This window comes from Podarcis cretensis, assembly GCF_951804945.1.
Source record: "Podarcis cretensis genome assembly, chromosome: 12".
NCBI classification, from domain to species: domain Eukaryota; kingdom Metazoa; phylum Chordata; class Lepidosauria; order Squamata; family Lacertidae; genus Podarcis; species Podarcis cretensis.
The window spans coordinates 2267030-2288939 of record NC_137181.1 but is presented as its reverse complement, the minus strand read 5'-3'; the positions used below and the strand labels follow the sequence as shown (position 1 = coordinate 2288939).

Here is a 21910-nt window from a genome sequence, read left to right as displayed (position 1 = left end):
ACCAAAGGCCGAGTTAAAGAGGAACATTTTTGTCTGGCACCTAAAGGTGTATAATGAAGGCGCCATACAAACTTCCCTGGGGAGAGTATTCCAGAGACAGGGAGCCACTGCAGAGAAGGCCCTGTTCTCGTGTTGCCACCCTCCAGACCTCTCGAGGAGGAGGAGGAGGCACATGAACAAGGGCCTCAGAAGATGATCTCAGGGTCTGGGTCAGTTCATATGGAAAGAGGCGGTCCTTGAGGTATTGCGGTCCTGAGCCCTTTAAGACTTTATAGGTCAAAACCAGAACTTTGAATTGGGCCCGGAAACTAATCGGTAGTCACTGCATTTGGACCAAGATTGGTGTAAGATGCTCAGGCAGTCTTGCTCCGCTGAGTAACCTGGCCGCTGAATTCTGCACCAGCTGAAGTTTCCGAACCGTCTTCAGAGGCAGCCCTATGTATAATGCATTGTAGTAATCTAACCTTGAGGTTTCCAGAGCATAGACAACAGTAGTTAGGCTATCCCTGTCCAGATAGGGGCGTGGCTGGGCCACCAACCGAAGCTGATGGAAGGCACTCTGGGCCACTGAGGCCACCTGAGCCTCGAGCGACAGCAAAGGATCCAGGAGGACCCCCAGGCTATGAACCTGCTCCTTCAGAGGAAGTGTAACCCCATCAGGAGCAGGTGACCTCCCAGCCATCTGGTCTAGGGAACCTCTCACTAACAGGGCCTCTGTCTTATCTGGATTGAGCTTCAGTTCTTGGGGGTCTGGGGCAGGGAGAGTGGGAGGGAGAGATCTTGACCTCAAAGGTGGCTGCTTTCCCCTAGTCTCCCAGGTCCTAGTCCAACACTCTAACGGTGCATTGAAGCTCTCTCTCTCCCCCCCCCCCATTTCACAAGATTTATATACCGCTTTACTGTTACAAAACCTCAGAGCTGTTTGCAAAAAGAATAAAATGATTAAAAACCATCAGTTAAAACACATAAAATACAGGCAGGATCCCATTTCTGGGCTTGATGAGAACGTGCGACTTTTGCAGATCCTCCAGCAGACGACATCCTCTCCCACGACCCACAGATTGGTCCGAAAGATCCAGCGGCAGCCGGGACCCCCAGGCCTCCCAGCACACCAGCCCAGGACTCCTTCAGTAGGACACCCGAGAGAAACGTGGATCAGGGCCTCCGGGAAGGCCGGGTTCAGCATCCCCAGGCGGAAGGTGAGAGAGCAGCACAATCTGAAATAATATTTATCACAACTGAAAACAATGCCTGTTAGCAATGAAAGCAGAGCAGTGCAGTAAATCATAGAGCTACTGGAATCTCACCTAGAGCATCCCTGAGAAATGGCCGTCCAGCCTCTGCTTGAAAAGGAGGGAGACCGTTCCACTGACCAACAGTTCTTGCCACCAGAAGATTCTTCCTGGGGTTTAGTCGGAATCTTTAGCTGGAATCTCCTTTTTTCGCCAGTTGAATCCGTTGGTTTGGGTCCCACACTTTGGAGCAGGAGAAAACAAGCTTGTTCCTTCCTCCATATGACAGGCCTTCGGATATTTGAAGATGGGTATCCTATCACTTGTTATTATTAGTAAGATCTGGTTGGTTGGCGCCCATCTCTCTTGGGAGACAATGGAGCAGTGAAGTCAAATAATAACATATATTATCCACATATGGATACAATCTGTTTTAACTGTTCTTAATTTAAAATGGTTTTATTCCGATGGAAAACGAGCGAGGTCCCAACTAAAGAAGAATGGCAACTCAAGCTGATGTAATATGTGCAGCTCACGAACTTAACATATAAAAGAACAAGAAGCACATACGTTTAGAGAGGATTGGGAAATGTTTATGGGGGGAAATTGTGTACACTTGGAAATACTGGCAGCATTAAGATAAATTCAACAGTGTAAATAAGTTTTGATGGATGGAATAATAGATTACTGAATGGTTTAGTTTATGTGAAATATGCAGGAATTTATGATACGCAAAATGAACCATGGAAAGAGAGGAAGGGACGTTTTTGATATTTTAAGGATGTTTAAATGAGTATTCTAAATGGTAAAACAGAAAAAATTAATCATAATATAAACCATATATATATGGTTTTATCCCTTCCTCTGGTACCTGCTGGTGAAAAGCAGGTCATACATTTAATGATAATGTAATAACGGGAATGTTGAAACACACAAGTCTCTGCGTCAACACAGACTCCATATTCCAAAGCAGGCCGGATCTTGCAATACCCAAGAGAGCCTTGGTCAGTTCTGCAACTCGGCTGCCTCCCTCGTTCAGGGCCCTCGTTCAGGGCCGGCCCACCCATTAGCCTGGCAGCAAACCTGGCAAGGAAAGAGGGGCCAGTCCTCATGCACCTTTGCAGGGTTCTGTGCCCGCTGGGTACCTGGGTCACTTCCTTCCGCCTCAGTCTCCAGCTTCCCCGCAGAGACTGCCATAGGGCAGAGGAGGCATGCCGCCTTTAACCAATTGCAATTCCTGGGGGATGCATTTTCTAATTTGCCTTAGGCACATAGCTGTCAACCGTCCCTTATTTGGCGGGAAAGTCCCTTATCCCAGCGCCGTGTCCCACTGATGTCCCTTACTGATGATGTCCCTTAAATTTCCTGGGTTTCAAAGGAAGCAGCTCCTCTCCCTCGCTCTCTGCCGGCCAGGGAGGAGGGAGGCTCCAGCTGTGTTGCTTGGCTGTGTTGCTCACCCAATAAGGAGTCTAAGAACAACTGGGGGGTGGAGCTTGCCTGCCTTGTCCCGATCAAATCGGCCGCATTGCCTGGGGACTTGCCTTTGCTCAGCGCTTCCCAGCGGAGAGGTGATGGTGGTTTTCCTTGCTGCATCCCCTTTGCCGGGTGTCTGCACTGTGGGAACTACCGCTTGAGGCTTCGTTTGGCTGCTGGCTGGGCTTTCTGCCTTTGGCTCGGAGGGTCTCAGAAGTCGAACATACCTGTGCCCAGAAAATCCCTTATTTTAGCTGCTGATCCCTTATTTTCAAATCTGTAAGTTGACAGCTATGCTTAGGCGGCAAAATGTCTTGCGCCGGCCCTTCCCTCATCTCTGGATTGACAGGGAGTGGAGAGGGGGACATTCTGCCACCAAAATGCTCAAACGTGACTCTCCCCCCCTGTTTTTTCTCCTGCAGCTGCGAGGAAACAGACACCAAGCGACTCCTGCCTCCAAGGCCTGGCGAATCTCCTGGCTGAAAGGCCCGCCAAACCTCCTTGTCGCTTCCGGCCACTCCCCAGCAAGGCCCAGGGCAGCTCGGAGCAAAGGGAAGCACAGGCAAGCGCCTCTTCGGCCGAGGAAGGTAAGGGTCTCTGCTGGAGCGTCCTGGCGCCAGAGGCCAGGGCAGCTTTTGTAAGCTTCCAAAATGGCATATCCAAGTTGATATGTTTAATCGGAGAGAAGTCATGGTCAAGACTGGAAACATACAGACTTTTTGCATGTACGAGAGAATGAACTTGTGATATTTGGACTGAATATAATGCTGGTCTATAGAAAGTGGATTTGTTGTTGGAGTGGATTTTTATATGTAGCTGACAGATGAAGAAATCAGAAGTTCTCTTTTTCCTGTTTCTTTTCTTCTTTCCTCCTTTATCCTTTCTCTATCTTATCTCTTTCTTTCCTTTTCTGGCCTCTGTTTTTATTTAGATTAGCTTTTTAGCTCTGACATTGATTTTTGTATTCCTTCTTCCAACTTTCCACTCGAAAAACAACATTTTGTTTGACGGTCTATTCTGGTTTATATTTTGAATTTGATATATATGGGGGCACCAAAATCTTCAGAGTGCTTAGGGCCTCTAAAGGTCTTCATCCAGCCCTGGGCAGAGCATAGTGATGCCAGCTAGCAGTCCTGAAAGCCTCCTCTGCTCCTGCCATAAGATTTGTGGTCATCACAGCTGGGGAAAAGATCTGTCCACAGGACACGTAGGAAAGCCGGATTCTGGAGAAGGATGCTAGGGAAGAAAGTGGCATGCACTGAAATAAGTTGCCGCTCAGGAGCTGCCGGCCTTCAGTAACAAAGGCCCTCGGATTTACTGAATTTTGGGATCCGCCTTGTAATGGTTTTTTTGCCTTTCTCTGCACAGAAGGGGTGAGTGAGAGCAGCCCTCTCCAGGGCCTGCTCAGGTGCCTGAAGGAGATCACTGCCCGGGGCCCCAGTCCGTGCAGCCCGTCATCCAGCAATTCCCCGGCCAGAAGCATGCGGGGAGAACCGCGGTGCAGACGTGCCAAGGGAGAAGAGGCGGAGGCCAGGAGGGCAGCCCAGGAAGGTGAGCCTCTGGGGTTGCACCTCTGGCAAGGCAGTGGCAAGGGCAGGCAATGGTGTCCTGTGCATTCTGGGTAGGGCATGTGTACACTTAAACCAGAGGTTACTAACATGGTGCCAGTAGGTGCCATGGCACCCTGGGCATCTCCCACTGGTGCCCAGAAAGCCCCTGAGCACCTACATCACCCCTTTATTTGTGAAGGGCTGAGGAAAGTACATAGAGGTGAAGGAGGAAGTGGGGAAGAGATTCTTTCCCACATTCTGTTTTTCTCTCTGTGATTTTCAAGGCACAGATTCTATCGGATCCAACTTTGACCCAGATCCCTTGAAAAAGCAAAGTTTGTGTGATGATGATGATAATAATAATAATAATAATAATAATAATAATAATAATAATAATAATAATTTATTAATACCCTGCCCATCTAGCTGGGTTTCCCCAGCCACTCTGGGCAGCTCCCAACAGAACATTAAAAACACGATAAAAGATCAAACATTAAAAACTTCCCTAAGCAGGGCTGCCTTCAGATGTCTTCTAGAAGTCAGGTAGTTGTTTATTTCCTTGACATCTGATGGGAGGGCGTTCCACAGGGCGGGCGCCACCGCTGAGAAGGCCCTCTGCCTGGTTCCCTGTAGCTTCACTTCTCTCAGGGAGGGAGCTGCCAGAAGACACTCGGCGCTGGACCTCAGTGTCTGGGGGGCTGAAGGATGGGGGTGGAGATGCTGCTTCAGGTCTACTGGGCTGAGGCCGTTTAGGGCTTTCAAGGTCGGCACCAACACTTTGAATTGTGCTCGGAAACGTACTGGGAGCCAATGTATGTCTTTAAGCACCGGTGTTATGTTTTCCTTCCTTCCTTCCTTCCTTCCTTCCTTCCTTCCTTCCTTCCTTCCTTCCTTCTTTTTCTTTCTTTCTTTCTCTCTCTGACTCTCTCTCTCTCTCTCTCTGGTGTGGGGAAGAGTCAATCCCTGGTAGGAGGGACAGAAATAACCATGTGCCAGTAACACACACTAAAAACCCATACATGCCCATAGGTCAAAAAAGGTTGGCAACCCCCTGATTTAAATCAATGATACCCCGCTGCTGAAACAGATCTTGGGGTGCAAAAAAGTCTGAGCCCAATATTCTCCTCCTGCAGAGCTTCCAACAGGTCAGAGGAGCCGCCTGAAGGAAAGGTTGATGGGCAGTGATGGCCCGGCCACCACACCCTTGAGCAGCCCCCAGAGAGAGGCTGGGCACAGGAGCCCGACCCCCGAGGCTGGCGGGGGGCACCAAGGTGAGTCGACACGGCCTCTGGCAAAGCAGGAGGGGCGCAGCAGCCGCAGAGTCTTAAAATCCTCTGAGGAGCCTGCAGGATCAGGCCAGTGGTCCAGCGTCCCGTTCTCACAGGGGCCAACCGGATGTGCTCAGGATCTGAGCCCAAGAGCACACTCTCCCCTTCTGTGTAGTATTCTGGGGCATAACTGTCAAAGTTTCCCTTTTTTAAAGGGAAATTTCCTTATTCCGAATAGGATTCCTCGCAAGAAAAGGGAAGAGTTGACAGCTATGTTCTGGAGTTCAGAAGCATTGCTGCCTCTGACCATGGAGCTGGCAGCCATCGATAGCTTTCTCCTCCTTCAATTTATCCAGTCCTCTTTTATTTTATTTTTTAAATAATTTTTAAAATTCGGTTTTATAATTTACATTTGTATTCAAACAGTAGTCCTAATCATAAACCTATAGAATTCCCTGAATCCTTAGCCTTCCCTCCACCCTCTATGGGTTCCATTGTCAATCTTTTTCAACTGCATCATATAATATTCTCCATTTTTTCTTAAAATTCCATACACTGAAACAGAGATAAGTTAGGTAGGTTAAGCTGAGAGTGAGCAACCGGCCCACAACCATCGCTTGGTGAGCTGCTTTTTTTTTTTTTTTAAATATATTTATTATTTTTCCAGAAAAGAAAGAAACATCAAAACAATACGCAACAACAAAAACAATCAGCAATATACATCAGAAAAAAGAAAAAAGAAAAAAAAGTTAAAAATAAAAACTCCAATTTTTAAACTCATGTTTACAAAAACATTCTTTCTTGACTTCCTCACGCCTCCCTTTTTTGTGTTCCTCTTTACCCAATCAGATACAGCAAATCCTAACCCTCTTTCAGAAATCACTTCTAATTATTAAAATCACTCTATTATGTCTCCAATCTTTCCTCCTTATATTTTAACACATTATTTACCTTTGACATAATAAAATTTTTGTCATTCACCTTTTTTCTATTTCATTTTTGCATATTTTTTCACACTGTATCACTAATGCCATATTATTTTCACATCCAACATCTTTTTAACATTCATAAGCTTTGCCGTGTTTCTGCAGGTAGTCTTTAAACTTCTTCCAATCCTCTTCCACCGAATCTTCTCCCAGGTCTCGGATTCTGCCAGTCATTTCTGCCAATTCCATGTAGTCTATTACTTGCATCTGCCATTCTTCCAAGGTGGGCAAATCTTGTGTCTTCCAATATTTTGCGATGAGTATTCTTGCTGCTGTTGTCGCATACATAAAAAACGTTCTGTCTTTCTTTAACACCAATTGGCCGACTATGCCGACTATACTTTCTTAAGGAAAGTATATTTAAATACCTTTTTCAGTTCATTATATATCATCTCCCAGAAAGCCTTAATCTTCGGGCACGTCCACCAAAGATGAAAGAATGTGCCCTCGGTTTCTTTACATTTCCAACATTTATTATCAGGCAGGTGATAGATTTTGGCAAGCTTGACTGGGGTCATGTACCACCTATAAATCATTTTCATAATATTCTCTCTTAAGGCATTACATGCCGTAAACTTCATACCGGTGGTCCACAACTTTTCCCAGTCAGCAAACATAATGTTATGACCAATGTCCTGTGCCCATTTAATCATAGCTGATTTAACTGTTTCATCCTGAGTATTCCATTTCAACAGCAAGTTATACATTCTTGAAAGAATCTTAGTTTTAGGTTCTAACAATTCTGTTTCCAATTTCGATTTTTCCACCTGGAAGCCCAATTTTTTATCCATATTGTAGGCCTCTCTTATTTGATAGTAATGAAGCCAATCTCGCACTTTATCTTTTAGTTTCTCAAAACTCTGCAATTTCAATTTATCTCCTTCTTGTTCTAATATCTCCCAATATTTCGGCCATTTGGCCTCCATATTGAGTCTTTTCAGAGCCTTTGCCTCCATGGGTGACAACCACCTTGGGGTCTTGTTTTCCAGTAAATCTTTGTACCTTATCCAGACATTAAATAATGCTTTCCTGACAATATGGTGTTTGAAAGCTTTGTGCGCTTTGACCTTGTCGTACCACACGCTTGGTGAGCTTCTTGGCCAGGCATGGGGATTTGATTTTTTTTGCCAATGGTTTCTTCTATTTATTTTTTTTAATTAACAAATTTACCAATTTTTTAACAAACTCATAACAAATCGAGCAAATTTAATACACCCCCCCCCCAGAAATCAACTTCCCGCCAACTTCTTAGATGTTTCCATAATTAACCCTTATTGCTGCTTATATTTCATAGTTGTTTCTAATTCACATTCCATTTTTTCCTTTCACCCTAATCCATCAGCTGTCCATTTTTTAAATCCTGCTCGTACATTAGTTAACATTTCCAATATTATCAAGTGAGGATTACGCATCCATTTATCATACCACATTAATTAATTAATTGTTATGTCTGAAATTAAACTTTCTTTTCCCTCCAACTGCGTATGTTGTTGTTGTTGTTCAGTCGTTTAGTCGTGTCCGACTCTTTGTGACCCCCTGGACCAGAGCACACCAGGCACTCCTGTCTTCCACTGCCTCCCGCAGTTTGGTCAGACTCATGTTTGTAGCTTCGAGAACACTGTACAACCATCTCGTCCTCTGTCGTCCCCTTCTCCTTGTGCCCTCCATCTTTCCCAACATCAGGGTTTTTTCCAGGGAGTCTTCTCTTCTCATGAGGTGGCCAAAGTATCGGAGCCTCAGCTTCACGATCTGTCCTTCCCGTGAGCACTCAGGGCTGATTTCCTTCAGAATGGAGAGGTTTGATCTTCTTGCAGTCCATGGGACTCTCAAGAGTCTCCTCCAGCACCATAATTCAAAAGCATCAATTCTTCGGCGATCAGCCTTCTTGATGGTCCAGCTCTCACTTCCATACATCACTACTGGGAAAACCATGGCTTTAACTATACGGACCTTTGTTGGTAAGGTGATGTCTCTGCTTTTTAAGACGCTGTCTAGGTTTGCCATCGCCTTTCTCCCAAGGAGCAAGCGTCTTTTAATTTCCTGACTGCTGTCACCATCTGCAGTGATCATGGAGCCCAAGAAAGTAAAATCTCTCACTGCCTCCATTTCTTCCCCTTCTATTTGCCAGGAGGTGATGGGCCCAGTGGCCATGATCTTCGTTTTTTTGATGTTGAGCTTCAGACCATATCTTGCGCTCTCCTCTTTCATCCTCATTAAAAGGTTCTTTAATTCCTCCTCACTTTCTGCCATCAAGGTTGTGTCATCTGCATATCTGAGGTTGTTGATATTTCTTCCGGCAATCTTATTTCCGGCTTGGGATTCATCCAGCCCAGCGTTTCGCATGATGAATTCTGCATATAAGTTAAATAAGCAGGGAGACAATATGCAGCCTTGCCGTACTCCTTTCCCAATTTTGAACCAATCAGTTGTTCCATATCCAGTTCTAACTGTAGCTTCTTGTCCCACATAGAGATTTCTCAGGAGACAGATGAGGTGATCAGGCACTCCCATTTCTTTAAGAACTTGCCATAGTTTGCCATGGTCGACACAGTCAAAGGCTTTTGCATAGTCAATGAAGCAGAAGTAGATGTCTTTCTGGAACTCTCTAGCTTTCTCCATAATCCAGCGCATGTTTGCAATTTGGTCTCTGGTTCCTCTGCCCCTTCAAAATCCAGCTTGCACTTCTGGGAGTTCTCAGTCCACATACTGCTTAAGCAACTGCGTATATAAAAGCCTAATAATCCCATCTCTGTAGTTGTGGGGTCTCTCTCTCTCTCTGGTCCTAGTCCAGCACTCATTTCCTATGATTTTTATTTTTTTTTCCAGCTGTGGGGTATTGATTTACTAGATGGGAGATATGCACATGTGTAAACATTGCCTTGTGTAACCTGCCAGCCCATTACACTGGAAATGAATGCCTTGAAACAGACATACATTATAATTTGGCAGGGAAAACTTTACTATGCGGAACGTTATTTCAGCACTGCTGTCTCTCTCTTTTTTGTAATTTTGTAATTTGATTTTAAAAAAATATAAACAAACAACAATGTAAAATCCGAATATCAAGATTACTCTGAATCTCCTGACTTTCCCCCGTCCCTTCCATGGGTCCTAATGATAATATTTACAACTGCATATCAAAATTTATTTTTTAAAAAATCCTTCTAAATTATCCATACTTTCCGTTACTTTACAAGTGTTTCCTCTGATTACGTCCAACTTGTGCCTCCACTTTCTGATGGGTTCTCCGTTAGGGGGCACCTACGCTTACTTCTGAGTAGACATGAATGAGCTTGCACTGCAATTCGCTTGCGGATCTTAGGGAAGCAAATGCATGCAGGTGCAGCAGGAAGACCCTTCAGCTCACGCCGGCCCTTGCCTCTTGTCGTTCTTTTCAGGAGCCGCCCCCTCGAGTGCTCTGGTCTGGGGCAGCTGCCCCAAGCGGAACGGGCATTTCTGCCTCTCAAGTGGGAGATCCGCTGCGCTCAAGTTCGGTGCTCAGAGGCCGAGCAATTCCAGCTCCCCCAGGAGTGGGGTGAAAAGGTCGCTGGGGGCAGGTGAGTCCCCAAAGGACAGCTGCAGCCTTTGTAGCCTCGGCAGATATCGCAGTCCTGTCGATCATTTCTCACTTGTCTCTGCTGGTAGGATATTGCCCATCTTGAATGGAAAAGCAAGGAGGGCTGGCTGAGGTTGATGGGAACTGTAAATTAAAAAATCTGGTGGTTTGGGATATATGCATAGTGCGCACACATAGTTAGGTCAGGAGATGAGCAAGCAACTTCTGTTTATTTCGTTCTTTTATTATTATTATTATTATTATTATTACTAAATTTTATACCATCCTTCATCAAAAGATAGTTGAAACGAAACCAGCAAAACAACAGCACCCCCCACCCAGTATTATTATTTATGAATCACTTCCTGTATCATCTTGAAGTGACCAGAAAGTGAAAATATCAGCAATGCACACTGTTATGAATATTCCGCATATAAAAGCATCCCTGATCTAAAACATCACAAGATGTTGAGCAGAATTTCCATAACCCTCAGTTAGGCTGGATGTTAAGTGCGGCACTTGGGCTGAATAAGACGGGTTCTGGGTGCATATTTCACAATTGGGGTTACACCCAACCGCTCCAGAACATAGCAGAGGAAAATATCTAGGAAGAAGGAACTGAGGGCCGTTTCTTACAAGCTTTTTTACATCCTCCAATTGCAGCACAGGGAGGTGAGGACCAAACTCCAGGGACCTCGTCCTACAGCTGCAAACCGCAAGGTGATGCCGAGTCAGGAAATCTGCGCAAGAAGAGGTGTCTCAGTGTCGACCCGAATCCGGCCCTCTGCACCTGGGGGAAAGGGAAGCCTCAGGAATGCCGCCCTGACGTTGAAGACGGCATAGGTCCGGCGCTGTCAAAGAAGCTGGACCGCCTTTCTGCGGACATGAGCGCCATCTGCAGGGACGTCTCCCGCCTGCAGAGCCACGTGGATCGCTTGGAGCAGGATGCCCGGGGCTGGGTCCTGGAGCTGGCGGCGCTGCGCATGGAGAACCACAGCCTGAGCGAGTGCGTGCGGCGCATGGAGGGGCGCTTCCGCGCTCTGGAGAACCGCTCCCGCCGCAACAACCTGCGCGTCCTCGGCCTGCCGGAGGGGAGCGAAGGCAGTGACGCGGTCGCCTTCTTGCAGAAGACTCTGCCCACCCTGCTGGGCCTGCCCCCGGAAGCCCCGCCCCTGGAGATCGAGAGCGCCCGCCGGGTGCAAGGGGGCGCATCCTGGGACCGCAGCGGCAGGCCCCGGCCCCTGGTGCTCCAGCTCCTGCGCTCGGGAGACAGGGCGGCCATTTTGCAGGCAGCCCGCAGGCGGCCCCTCAGCTACGCCGGCGCGCAGATCACCATCTTGCCGGACTTCTGCTCCTCGCTCTCACAGCGCAGGAGGGTCCCGTTTGGGACGTTCCGGAGGACCCGGTGGGCGGCGGACCTCTGCTTTGGCTCCCGGCACCCCTCCTGCTGCTACGCCTGGGCGCCGGGCCTACAGGAGCCTCTGGCCGGCTCAGAGGCCCTGAGGGGCGAGAGAGAAAGCCGGCTTCCCAGAGGGGTGGGGAACTGGGGCACGGAAACCTCACCCGGCCCGGTGCATCGTGGGGGGTGCCACTCCACAGGGAGCTGCGAGCAGCACAACGACAACGCCTGATGCGGTTCTTGGCAGAGGGTGGCAATGGTTCACTTGCTCCTCCTGCCCTTTGCTCTGGGTGGGGCCTGTCCTCAGGCGGCGGATGCTGAAGGGGCAGGCGGCAAACTATTGGTGGCCATGCATCTTGCCCTTCACCCCTCCAGCTGGTCAGGCTCAGCTGCCAGCCCGATTGGCTGCTGTGGGCACCATTTTGCCTCTGGGTTCCTTCCCCACATTCCTGCCCCTGCTTCGTCATTTCTCCTGAGCTGCTTGGCAAAGTCTTTTGGATGCCATTCGAGCTTAGGTCCGTCATCTTGAGGGTGCCCCGTCGTGGTCTCTCAGGCTGAGAATGCCCCTCCCCTTAAATGCACCATCCATCCAAGATACGACAGCCCAGAGACACCAAGGAGGGTTTTGGGGGGCCACCCCTTGCTTTGGGGGCCGCGCTCTCATCCTCTTAAGGCTCAGTGAAGCCCTTTGTTTGTGTTTATATTCAAGACCTTTTGGTCTGGGCAGGCCTCGGCTGGCTGGCGACAATTCAGGGTCAACGTGTGTTTTTAAAACGTGTTGCTTTTATATTTTTCAAAGAACCTATATTTTATATGGGTATTTTGCTTCTAGGTGTGGTCATTAACATGCCCGCCCAGAGCCTTTGTGGAGAGGGTTGGCTATAAATATTAATATTAAAGAAACGAACTTGAATAATAAAGAAATGAAGTTGGGAAAATATCTGTGCCTCTTGGAAGGGTTATTTTCGAGGGTGTGTGCAGCTTCTGGGAGTCTCGTAGGTGTTTGTTTGATTGTTGATATATTTTATTTATTTTCATCATTAAAAATTTACATGCAAACAGTTTGTGTAACCATTTTGTGAGATTCTCTGAATGAAAATTGTGGAGAATGTGCTGATATGTAGTTTTAAGTTCTGTTTTAAGGACCCATGGGGGGGCAGTCACGAGGTTCATAGGTGTTTTGGGTCAGGTGTGGGGAACCTTTGGCCCTCCAGATGTTTCTGAACTACAGCTCCCATCAGGCCCAGCAAATAGGGATAATGGGAGCTGTAGTTCAGCAGCATCTGCAGGGCCAAAGGTTCCCCACACAGAGAACTTCTCTTCCTGGGCGTTCCACTTGATTTCAGCTGGTTCCAGGGGGCTGAAGCCCGATTTCTAGTAGCATCATAGAATTTTAGAGTTGGAAGGGACCCCAAAGGTCATCAAGCAAACTCCTGCAATGCAGGAACCCCACCTAAACGAAGGGCACCTCTGGGGCATGAGCTGCCCTCAGCAGCGCCCCCTCCAAGCAGCGCAGTTGATGGGCACCGATAGAGGGAATGAGCGGTGGCTCCGGTAGAGGTGTCAACCTTTTCATCTGATTCTTCCGCCTCAAACCTCAGCTTCCTATTACAGCAGGCAAAACCAAAAGACAATAAAAACCCCCTCACATGGGGCAGAGTTGCTCCCCGATTCCCAGCCCTGGAGTTCTGACAGCCCCCTTCGCTTACTGAATCTCTGCATCCTGTCTGAATTTTGTTAAAAGTGCAGGACGATTGCCAAGGAAAACGTGTTGGCAGCCAGTCCCGGGATCTGCTCCCCAGGCACCCAGTTTCCCCAAGTGGAACTAAAGTGGTTTTCTGCTGGTCTTCAGCCTCAAGTGCCGTGAAGTAATAGAAGCAGACACAGACCCCCCTCTCTGCCTGCTGTGCCAGGCAATTTCCTGGCTTGGACACATCATTGGAGAGGCGTTTTGGACACCCTTGTGTTACCCTGAAGCAGTCCTGCAAACCGGAGATCACCTCCACGGTGCTGTTTGTGGGGGAAAATGGAACCCCAGAATTTCCAGCTCCACCAGGCAAATCACCCCAACAGATGATTGGCCTACGTCATATTCATGGATACAAATGACAAGAGTTCTTCAGAAAAACCTTACTGCTTCATCTTAGGCCACATTCACACCATATGTTTAAAGATCTAGGATACAACTTTAAAAGGTCATAAGAACATAAGGATCAGAGCTGCAAGAACACTAATTGCCAAAAAATTGGAAAAAAGAATCAATACCGACAAAAAAAAAAAAAAAGGAATGGCAAGACAAATTATTTGGTTATATTGAATTGGCTGAATTGACAGAGGCTACTGGGGGTCAGCCCAAGCAAAAATTCCAAAAAGAATGGGGAAAATATAGAGAATATCTTAGAAAGCAGTGCCCTCAAATTAATACTTGGACTTGTTTCGATTAACTTCTGCAAAACAAATTATGGCGTAAAAGTTAAAAACAGAAGAAAGGGGTAAGAAAGAAATAAGATGGAAACGGTTTACCAAAAATAGAACCGTGCTGAGGATGAAGGAAGTCAATTGGAAGAAAAGAAGAACTGAAATGTGGTATATACAACTAACTGATGCGAAAGAAAGAGGGGGCTTTGCCCTGCCAGACCTAAAGTTGTACTATGAGGCCGCAGCTTTCTGCTGGCTAAAAGACTGGCTACTTCTCGAAGACACTGACGTACTGGATCTGGAAGGTTTCAACAGTGCTTTTGGTTGGCATGCATACTTATGGTATGACAAGGTTAAGATCAATAAGGCCTTTAAGAACCATATTGTCAGACAAGCAGTGTTTAATGTCTGGACAAAATATAAAGACTTATTGGAAAATAAAACTCCAAGGTGGCTATCACCTCTGGAAGCTAAGGCCCGAAAAAGACCCAATATGGAGGCCAAATGGCCAAAATATGGGGAAATATTAGAAAAAGATGGAGACAATTGGAAATTGCAGAGTTTGGAGAAAATGAAGGATAAAGTGCGAGACTGGTTACACTACGCTCAGATTAAAGAAGTCTTTAAAAATGACAAAAAGTTAGGGTTCCAGGTGGAGAAATCGAAATTAGAAACAGAACTGTTAGAACCTAAGACCAAGGTACTTTCAAGAATGTATAACTTGCTGTTAAAATGGAACACACAAGATGAAATGGTTAAATCGGCTATGATAAAGTGGGCACAGGATATTGGGTATAACATTATGTTTGAGGACTGGGAAAGGTTGTGGACCACTGGGTTGAACTTCACTGCATGTAATGCTTTGAAGGAAAATGTAATGAAAATGATATATAGATAGTACATGACCCCAGTTAAACTTGCCAAAATATACCATTTGTCTGATAACAAATGCTGGAAATGTAAAGGAAATGAAGGAACATTCTTTCACCTCTGGTGGACGTGCCCTAGAGTGAAGGCCTTCTGGGAAATGATATATAATGAGTTGAAAAAGGTATTTAAGTATACTTTCCCCAATAAACCAGAGGCCTTCCTCCTGGGTATTGTCGGCCAGAGGGTGATAAAGAAGGACAGAACTTTTTTCCTGTATGCAACAACGGCAGCAAGGATACTCATCGCTAAGCATTGGAAAACCCAAGATCTACCCCCACTGGAAGAATGGCAGATGCAACTGATAGACTATATGGAATTGGCAGAGATGACTGGCAGAATCCGAGACCTGGGAGAGGAGAGAGCTGAAGAAGATTGGAAGAAATTTAAGATTTACTTACAAAATTACTGTAATTTGGTTGAATGTTAAGGAGGATGCTAGATCATAAATAATTAAGCACCACTAAATTAGATGTAATCTGGATGATAAAGGAGATTCAGGAAAGTATAATTTTTTTATTTTTTTTGGAGAATTATTAGATTAAATTAAACAATGAGATTTAAGAATGTAAACAAGTTGATAAATTGCTGGAAAAAGTTTTATAATGATGCAAGTGGGAGCGAGAGACGTGAGGGAGTCCAAAGAAGTTATGAAAAAGATGTCATGATACATATTATATTGTTTATTATTTTTGCATTTCTGTATTTAAAAAATTCTCAATAAATATTTATTAAAAAAAAATGAAATGTGGTATATACATATTGTTTAATATTCATTTTGTATACGTTTCTGTATACTATTTAGATAACTGTTTTTTCTTTTCATTTTCAGTTTTTTGTTTTTCTTTATTTGCTTATTTTTAAGTTTAGTTGTATGAGTGTGTGCATTTGTGTTGTAAAATAGAATTTAATAAAAATTTATATATACACATATATATAAAAGAACATAAGGATCAGGCCAATGGCTCATTCAGTCCAGCGTCCTGTCCTCACAACAACCTACCAGATACCTGTAGGAAACACAAGCAGGATTCGAACACGAGCCCTCTCCCTTCCCATGGTTTCCAGCAACTGGGATTCAGAAGCATCGCTGCCTCTGACCTGGAGGCTGAGCAGAGCCATCAAGGCTAGGTGCCATCCATAGCCCTCTCCTCCTCCATGAATGGCTTCCCCTGAAGAATTGTGGGTTCTGAGAGTGGTCAGTGTCAGCATCGCCCTTGAGCCAGTGCCACCAACTGGACTCATCCACTTCTGCACAGGAACAGGTCAAAGTGCCGTGGACTCGCAGCTTAGAGTTGTGAGCACCGGATTCACTTCCACAAGAAGACCGTCGTTGCACAGCAGAGTATAGCAGAGCATAAACAACTCGGAGAGCAGCTCTGTAGAATATCTTCTTTATTCTATAACTACAACTATAATACACAACTATATACAGAGCTAAATAGGTATAAGCATAAATGAATGCTGCACTGAATGTCTGCAGCTGCTCTTATCAGCAATCTTATCTATACACACGATCTCTAACACTCAGTCTCTCTCTCCAACACACTGACTGACTCTTTGATGTGGTGCTGGAGTAGAATAAGTAGAGAGCAGAACACCGCCCCCTCCTCTCTGGAGAATCAGCAGACTCATCAGGAGATTCTTGGATATGGGAGGGGTGAAATCTCCTCAGTCAGGAGACCCCTATTCCCTTCCCAGAGTTGGAGTTGACTCTTTATCAGCAAAAGCAGGATCTGGACAGGAGCGTCAGGCCCAATGAGCACAGCAACTCAGCTCTTGCCCCCGTGAAGCAGCTGCTGAGATTGGAGGACCCTGCCACCACACAGGGGAGACTGTGCCCGCATGTGCCAACCTCTCCTCCGCCCTGTTCATGCCTCTCTTGGTTCTGGGAGACAAGCAGGGAGGGGAGCTTGTCACAGCAGCAGGAGGAGAGACACGTGACTCTGCGCCAGCCAGACCCATCTCTGCCTCTTGGTTTCCCTCCTCTCCTGTCTCAGCCTCCAATTCTGGACTCCTCTCTGCCACAGACTCTCCCTGCTCACTAAGCCCTGTTGCCTCTTCAGCTTCCGACACCTCCTCTCCCTATGACCACTCTTCGTCATCCCACCACCAATCCCTGGGCTCTGAGCCTTTTCCCCCAGGGGGTTCCCCAGCTGGTTCCTCCCCCCATTCCTCTGTGTCCAACCAGGCCATGGCACCCAATATATACTTTGATTGGCAGCAGCTGAGAAAGGGTTGTTCTTCTCACCTGCCACCTGAGACTCTTTTCTCCAGGTAAGCTGGGAACTGATCCTGGGACCCACATTAAGGAATATGGGAATCTGCCTTATACCGAGTCAGATCCCACCGGTCCCCCAAGCTCACTGTTGTCTACACTGACTGACAGCAGCTCTCCAGGATTTCAGACATGAGCCTTCCCCAACCCTACTGGGAGATTCCATCAGGATTTGAACCTGCGTGCAAAGCTCTACCCCTGAGCTACAGCTGAAGAGAGATGGCTCTTCTCTGCTTCCCCTTGACAGGTCACTCCTGTTTCTCAGTTTCCCAAGTGGCCTGTGCAAACACAGGAGCGGCCATCTTTTTCTGGATGTAGTTACAAGGCTGCTGTAACATTTGACTCTACCAAAGATCTCATTTGCGGCACTGATTCTTAGAGAGAGGTTGACTCTGCGAAGTCTGGACTGCTCTCTGCCACAGACTCCTCCCGCTCACTAAGCCCTGTTGCCTCTTCAGATTCCAACACCACCTCTTCCGTCTTCTCCCTCTGACCACCCATCATCATCGCACCACCCCTCCCTGGGCTCTGAGCCTTCTTCCCTGGGGGGGGGGGGTTTCCCCATCCCCCTGCATCCATGTCAGGTGTGCATGTAGGAGCCAGGCCCTGGGACCAGGACTGGGACCTTCCTAAGTTTGTTCTGGAGAGGCAAGGCGCGGCCTCACAGGTGAGGCTGATTGGTAACTTACAGCACCTGGTGGCAAGACCTGGGAAGGGATATAAGGTCAGCATTTTCCCTTTGGCTCTTTGCCACAACAACACGTTCTCTGCCTTGCTGCATTTGGTTCCTTGACTTGATCCTTGACTCCTTGATCCTCGGACCCTTGACTTCTTGACTCCCAGTTCTCTGACCTTCAGACTCTTGGCTTCCTGACTCCTGGCTTCTGGACTCCCACCCAGCCATCTTGCCCCCAGTCCCGATGTCCCCAGCCGGGACCTTGATCACCCGTGAACCAGACTGTGACAATCCAACCCGTCCATGTCATCTCATAGATGCTTTAGTTGAGACTCCTGCAATTCTCTTCCAATTCTACCATTCTATGATTTTATTATCCCCTCTGGGAGTTGTTGCTTGGTGTGGGGAATAAAGCTCTCTTAACGGGGATGTGGGTGGCGCCGTGGGTTAAACCACGGCTTCCCAATCAGAAGGTCGGTGGTTCGAATCCCCGCGACAGGGTGAGCTCCCGTTGCTCGGTCCCTGCTCCTGCCAACCTAGCAGTTTGAAAGCACGAATTACATGTAGATAAATAGGTACCGCTCTGGTGGGAAGGTAAACATTGCTGGCCACTTGACCCGGAAGCTGTACACTGGCTCCCTCGGCCAATAAAGTGTGATGAGCGCCGCAACCCCAGAGTCAGTCATGACTGGACCAAACGGTCAGGGGTCCCTTTACCCTTTTAACAACTTCCCTGTTAAATATCTAGTCCTGGCTCACTTCCTCAGCCAGTCACCTGCCTCCTTTCTCCAAGGAAGGACAGCTGTAACCTTTTCCACCTAGCCACAACTCATCAGAGGCTTTTTGGCTCTCTGGATGACTTGCTTTGCCTCCTCAGGGCTTGGCTGGTGCTGCCGAATCTGTCTTCCCTTCCTGCACTCCTGGATATGAAAATTGGAGATAGACAAGTTGGCTCATTCAGAATGTGGGGAGGAATAAAAGCCAAAAGACCCCCGCTATTGTCTTTAGTTGCACCAGGAAAAATGCCACGTTGTCTTGGAGGCAGTAAATTCTGAATACGGTGGAACCTCGGTTTTCAAACGTAATCCGTTCCGGAAGATCATTCGATTTCCGAAGTGTTCGGAAACCAAGGGATGTTGGCAAATTCAATTGAGAAAAATGAAAAACACCCAGCGGAAGCCATTTGACTTCCGAGGCACGTTCGAAAATGGAAATGTTTGCTTCTGGGTTTTCGGCATTCGGGCTCCGAAACGTTTGTCAATGGAGTCGTTCAAGAACTGAGGTTCTACTGTACTAGTTGCTGGAAAAGGAAGGGAGGAAGGAAGGGAAAGAGGGAGGGAGGGAGGGAGGGAGGGAGGGAGGGAGGGAGGAAGGAAGGAAGGAAGGAAGGAAGGAAGGAAGGAAGGAAGGAAGGAAGGAAGGTTACATGAATGTGAGGCAAGGAAGAGGTGACGTGTTAGAAGCTCATAATCAAAACAGGAGAGAATCTGTACTGGGTGGAACCCACAGAAATGATGTCTTCCCCAAGATCAAGAGAGACAAGAGATTCCACAATGAGACCTCTGCCATTTGGCCTTCTATTTACCAGGAACCAACTATCCTGAGGGAATGTTCTGACACGGAGGAGCCTTCCCAGAATGCTGCAGCACAATTGCTGACATGGCCGAGGGCTTGTCAACAGATGACGTCTGTGCTCAGAGATAATGCACTGGCTGCCTATTTGCTACTGGGCCAAGTTCAAGGTGTTATTATTACATACCCCTCAACTGTCCTGGAAAAACCAGGACATCCTGTCACCACCCCAAATGTGGGAATTTTGGCCACTGCAATCTCATGCTGTGATCTTGTAGCACCCTGCTTGTGGTTAACGCTTAGCTGGAATGAAATATTCAACGCAGCAATAGAGAAATTAAAATAATAATTTATTTGTCAGACAAATAAATATGAGGCACAGTGGTATATGGTTACCAAGCTCTGGCCTGGCCTCCTGCCATTCTGGCCAGCACTTATATTTCCTTAATCCAGCCCCCTTGCTCCTCCTGTGGCTGCCTCTGTCCAATCAGCCTGGTTGAAATTCCTATTGGCTGTTTGCTAGAACCAATCACAAAAGATACACCCATTTCCTCTTGTCCTTTTATGGGAAACAAAAAGCTATATATTCTTCTATCTATAAATGACAAATAAGTAGTAATATATCTTACATGTGTCTCAACAAGGAACCTTAATTACCAACTCACCTTGCCCTATTGCCCTCCAAAACAGATGGTTAATCTTAAATTTTTATCTTAAACAGATGTCAAGGATCATCATTGAAAGATCTCCTTCCTTTGGAGGTCTCTAAACAAAAGCTTGACAAATGCTCTAATGATGTTTCCTGCTTGGCAAGGGGGGCTGGGCTGGTGGCTGATGGCCCCTGTGATCTCTTCCAACTATATGAAATAAGAATCTAGCATAAGGATTTAACATTTCTTAGCTTCTAATTCCTTTGCATAATTACATTTAAGCCAATATATTTAATGCATAACATAAATAACCTTTTTAAAAGGAAAAGAAATCTTAAAAGGATCTCAGTTTAAGAAAGAAACAACTTTAAAAAAAAGACTTCCCAAAATACTCTCTTCCTTTCTGCCAGCTAGATGCTTTTCCATTGCTCTTGACCTTTGAACCTTAGGAAAATATGGCTCAAGTTTAATGGGAGGCACATGGTTTTATTTTACTATTTACCCACTCTTAATTATGTTTATCTCTTTTTTATCTTCTGTAATATGTAGGGTCAGTGTAACCTTGGCTGTCAGCCTGTAATTCCCTTTTTACGACTTTGAGAATTGTTTTCGGCTATAAATCAGGGGGCCCCCTTGTCTAGGAGGAAAAACATTTTGCCAAGGTTCTTAGGTAGCTGCTCTTCTGCCTGGCATGAAACATTTGAAAATCTTTAAGCTCATTTTAAGATACAGGCCCTGATCAAAATATAAACTTGATAAAAATGCAGGCTTATGATTAGATGTCTCAATCTCACCCTTTTTTTTGGAACTGTGGTTTCATACAGCAACCCCCAAAACATGTGGTTTTGGGTGTCGTGCCCCCCAAAGCACAGTTTTTTTGGGGGTTGTGATCTCATGGAAGATTCCCCCAGTGGTTTTATTTGATCTGTTTCTGGTATCTGGCATGATTGCGGCCATTATATGTATTACGACATGAACACACAGTCAAAAGTTCCAAAGATCAGCGTATTGCAACGATGGCGTTTTCGCATTGCTACCTTTAAGCCTACGAAAAAATGTCAGATTTCTTGATGTACATAGCAAAATCAAAGCCTTTCAGAGTTAAATGTGACTTTCATTTTCCCCTGGGCCATTCTTAATTTCTTTGTCCATTTTCCCACTAAAGCAGTGCTCCATATTTTGCTGAACCAGCAAGCTTTTGTAACTGCTTTTCATATCTCCGGAATTGTGCAATGCTCAGCCTCACTGCTGCTAGCTTTGCTTTTTAAACCTATGTTGTTCCAGGGGGAAATGTTCAATACCGCTAGTTTGGGTGGGGGTCTGGCTCTATATTTCCCCTCCAGATGTTTTGGAGTAGAGTTCCCATCAACCCCAACCAGTATCTTGAATGCCCGCGGCAACACGAGAGCAGGGCCTTTTCTGCAGTGGCTCCCTGTTTGGGGAATACTCTCCCCAGGGAGGTTTGTCTGGCTCCTTCATTATACAATGGTACCTCAGGTTAAGTACTTAATTCGTTCTGGAGGTCTGTTCTTAACCTGAAACTGTTCTTAACCTGAAGCACCACTTTAGCTAATGGGGCCTCCTGCTGACACCGCGCCGCCAGAGCACAATTTCTGTTCTCATCCTGAAGCAAAGTTCTTAACCTGAAGCACTATTTCTGGGTTAGCGGAGTCTGTAACCTGAAGCATATGTAACCTGAAGCGTATGTAACCCAAGGTTCCACTGTATACCTTTAAGATGGCTGATAGAGTGATTTAGGGCATTTGAATACTTTCAGTACTTTCCCTTGGTACAATAGGGTCCATGTTTTGTAACCTTGTCTTGTTTCATCATAAATAGCTCCAGTCACCGCCTTCCATGCCTGTGGTTTATTTACTTTGGTTTTATTTTATGTTTGTTTTTGTTCAACACTTTGACTTTTCGCA

At 46.3% G+C, this 21910-nt stretch overlaps 1 protein-coding gene and 1 long non-coding RNA gene across 9 annotated transcripts in view; both read left to right on the top strand.

Moving 5' to 3' along the window:
* Nucleotides 1-12576, top strand: part of KRBA1 (KRAB-A domain containing 1) — a 62852-nt gene extending 50276 nt beyond the window's left edge. For 7 of the 8 annotated variants that reach the window (XM_079996352.1, XM_079996351.1, XM_079996354.1 and 4 more), the window contains 6 exons: nucleotides 1023-1199; nucleotides 3128-3292; nucleotides 4074-4256; nucleotides 5389-5526; nucleotides 9908-10066; nucleotides 10729-12576. In XM_079996352.1, the coding sequence (XP_079852478.1) occupies nucleotides 1023-1199; nucleotides 3128-3292; nucleotides 4074-4256; nucleotides 5389-5526; nucleotides 9908-10066; nucleotides 10729-11696 (1790 nt within the window). In that variant the 3' untranslated portion in view covers nucleotides 11697-12576. The remainder of the gene's footprint in view (nucleotides 1-1022; nucleotides 1200-3127; nucleotides 3293-4073; nucleotides 4257-5388; nucleotides 5527-9907; nucleotides 10067-10728) is intronic. The other variant, XM_079996356.1, reaches the window with a different exon arrangement.
* Nucleotides 12577-17424: 4848 nt separating this feature from the next.
* The window catches only part of LOC307199339, a 68468-nt gene continuing 63982 nt past the window's right edge, over nucleotides 17425-21910 (top strand). The window contains exon 1 of the long non-coding RNA XR_013831899.1: nucleotides 17425-17565. This is a non-coding gene — a long non-coding RNA (uncharacterized lncRNA). The remainder of the gene's footprint in view (nucleotides 17566-21910) is intronic.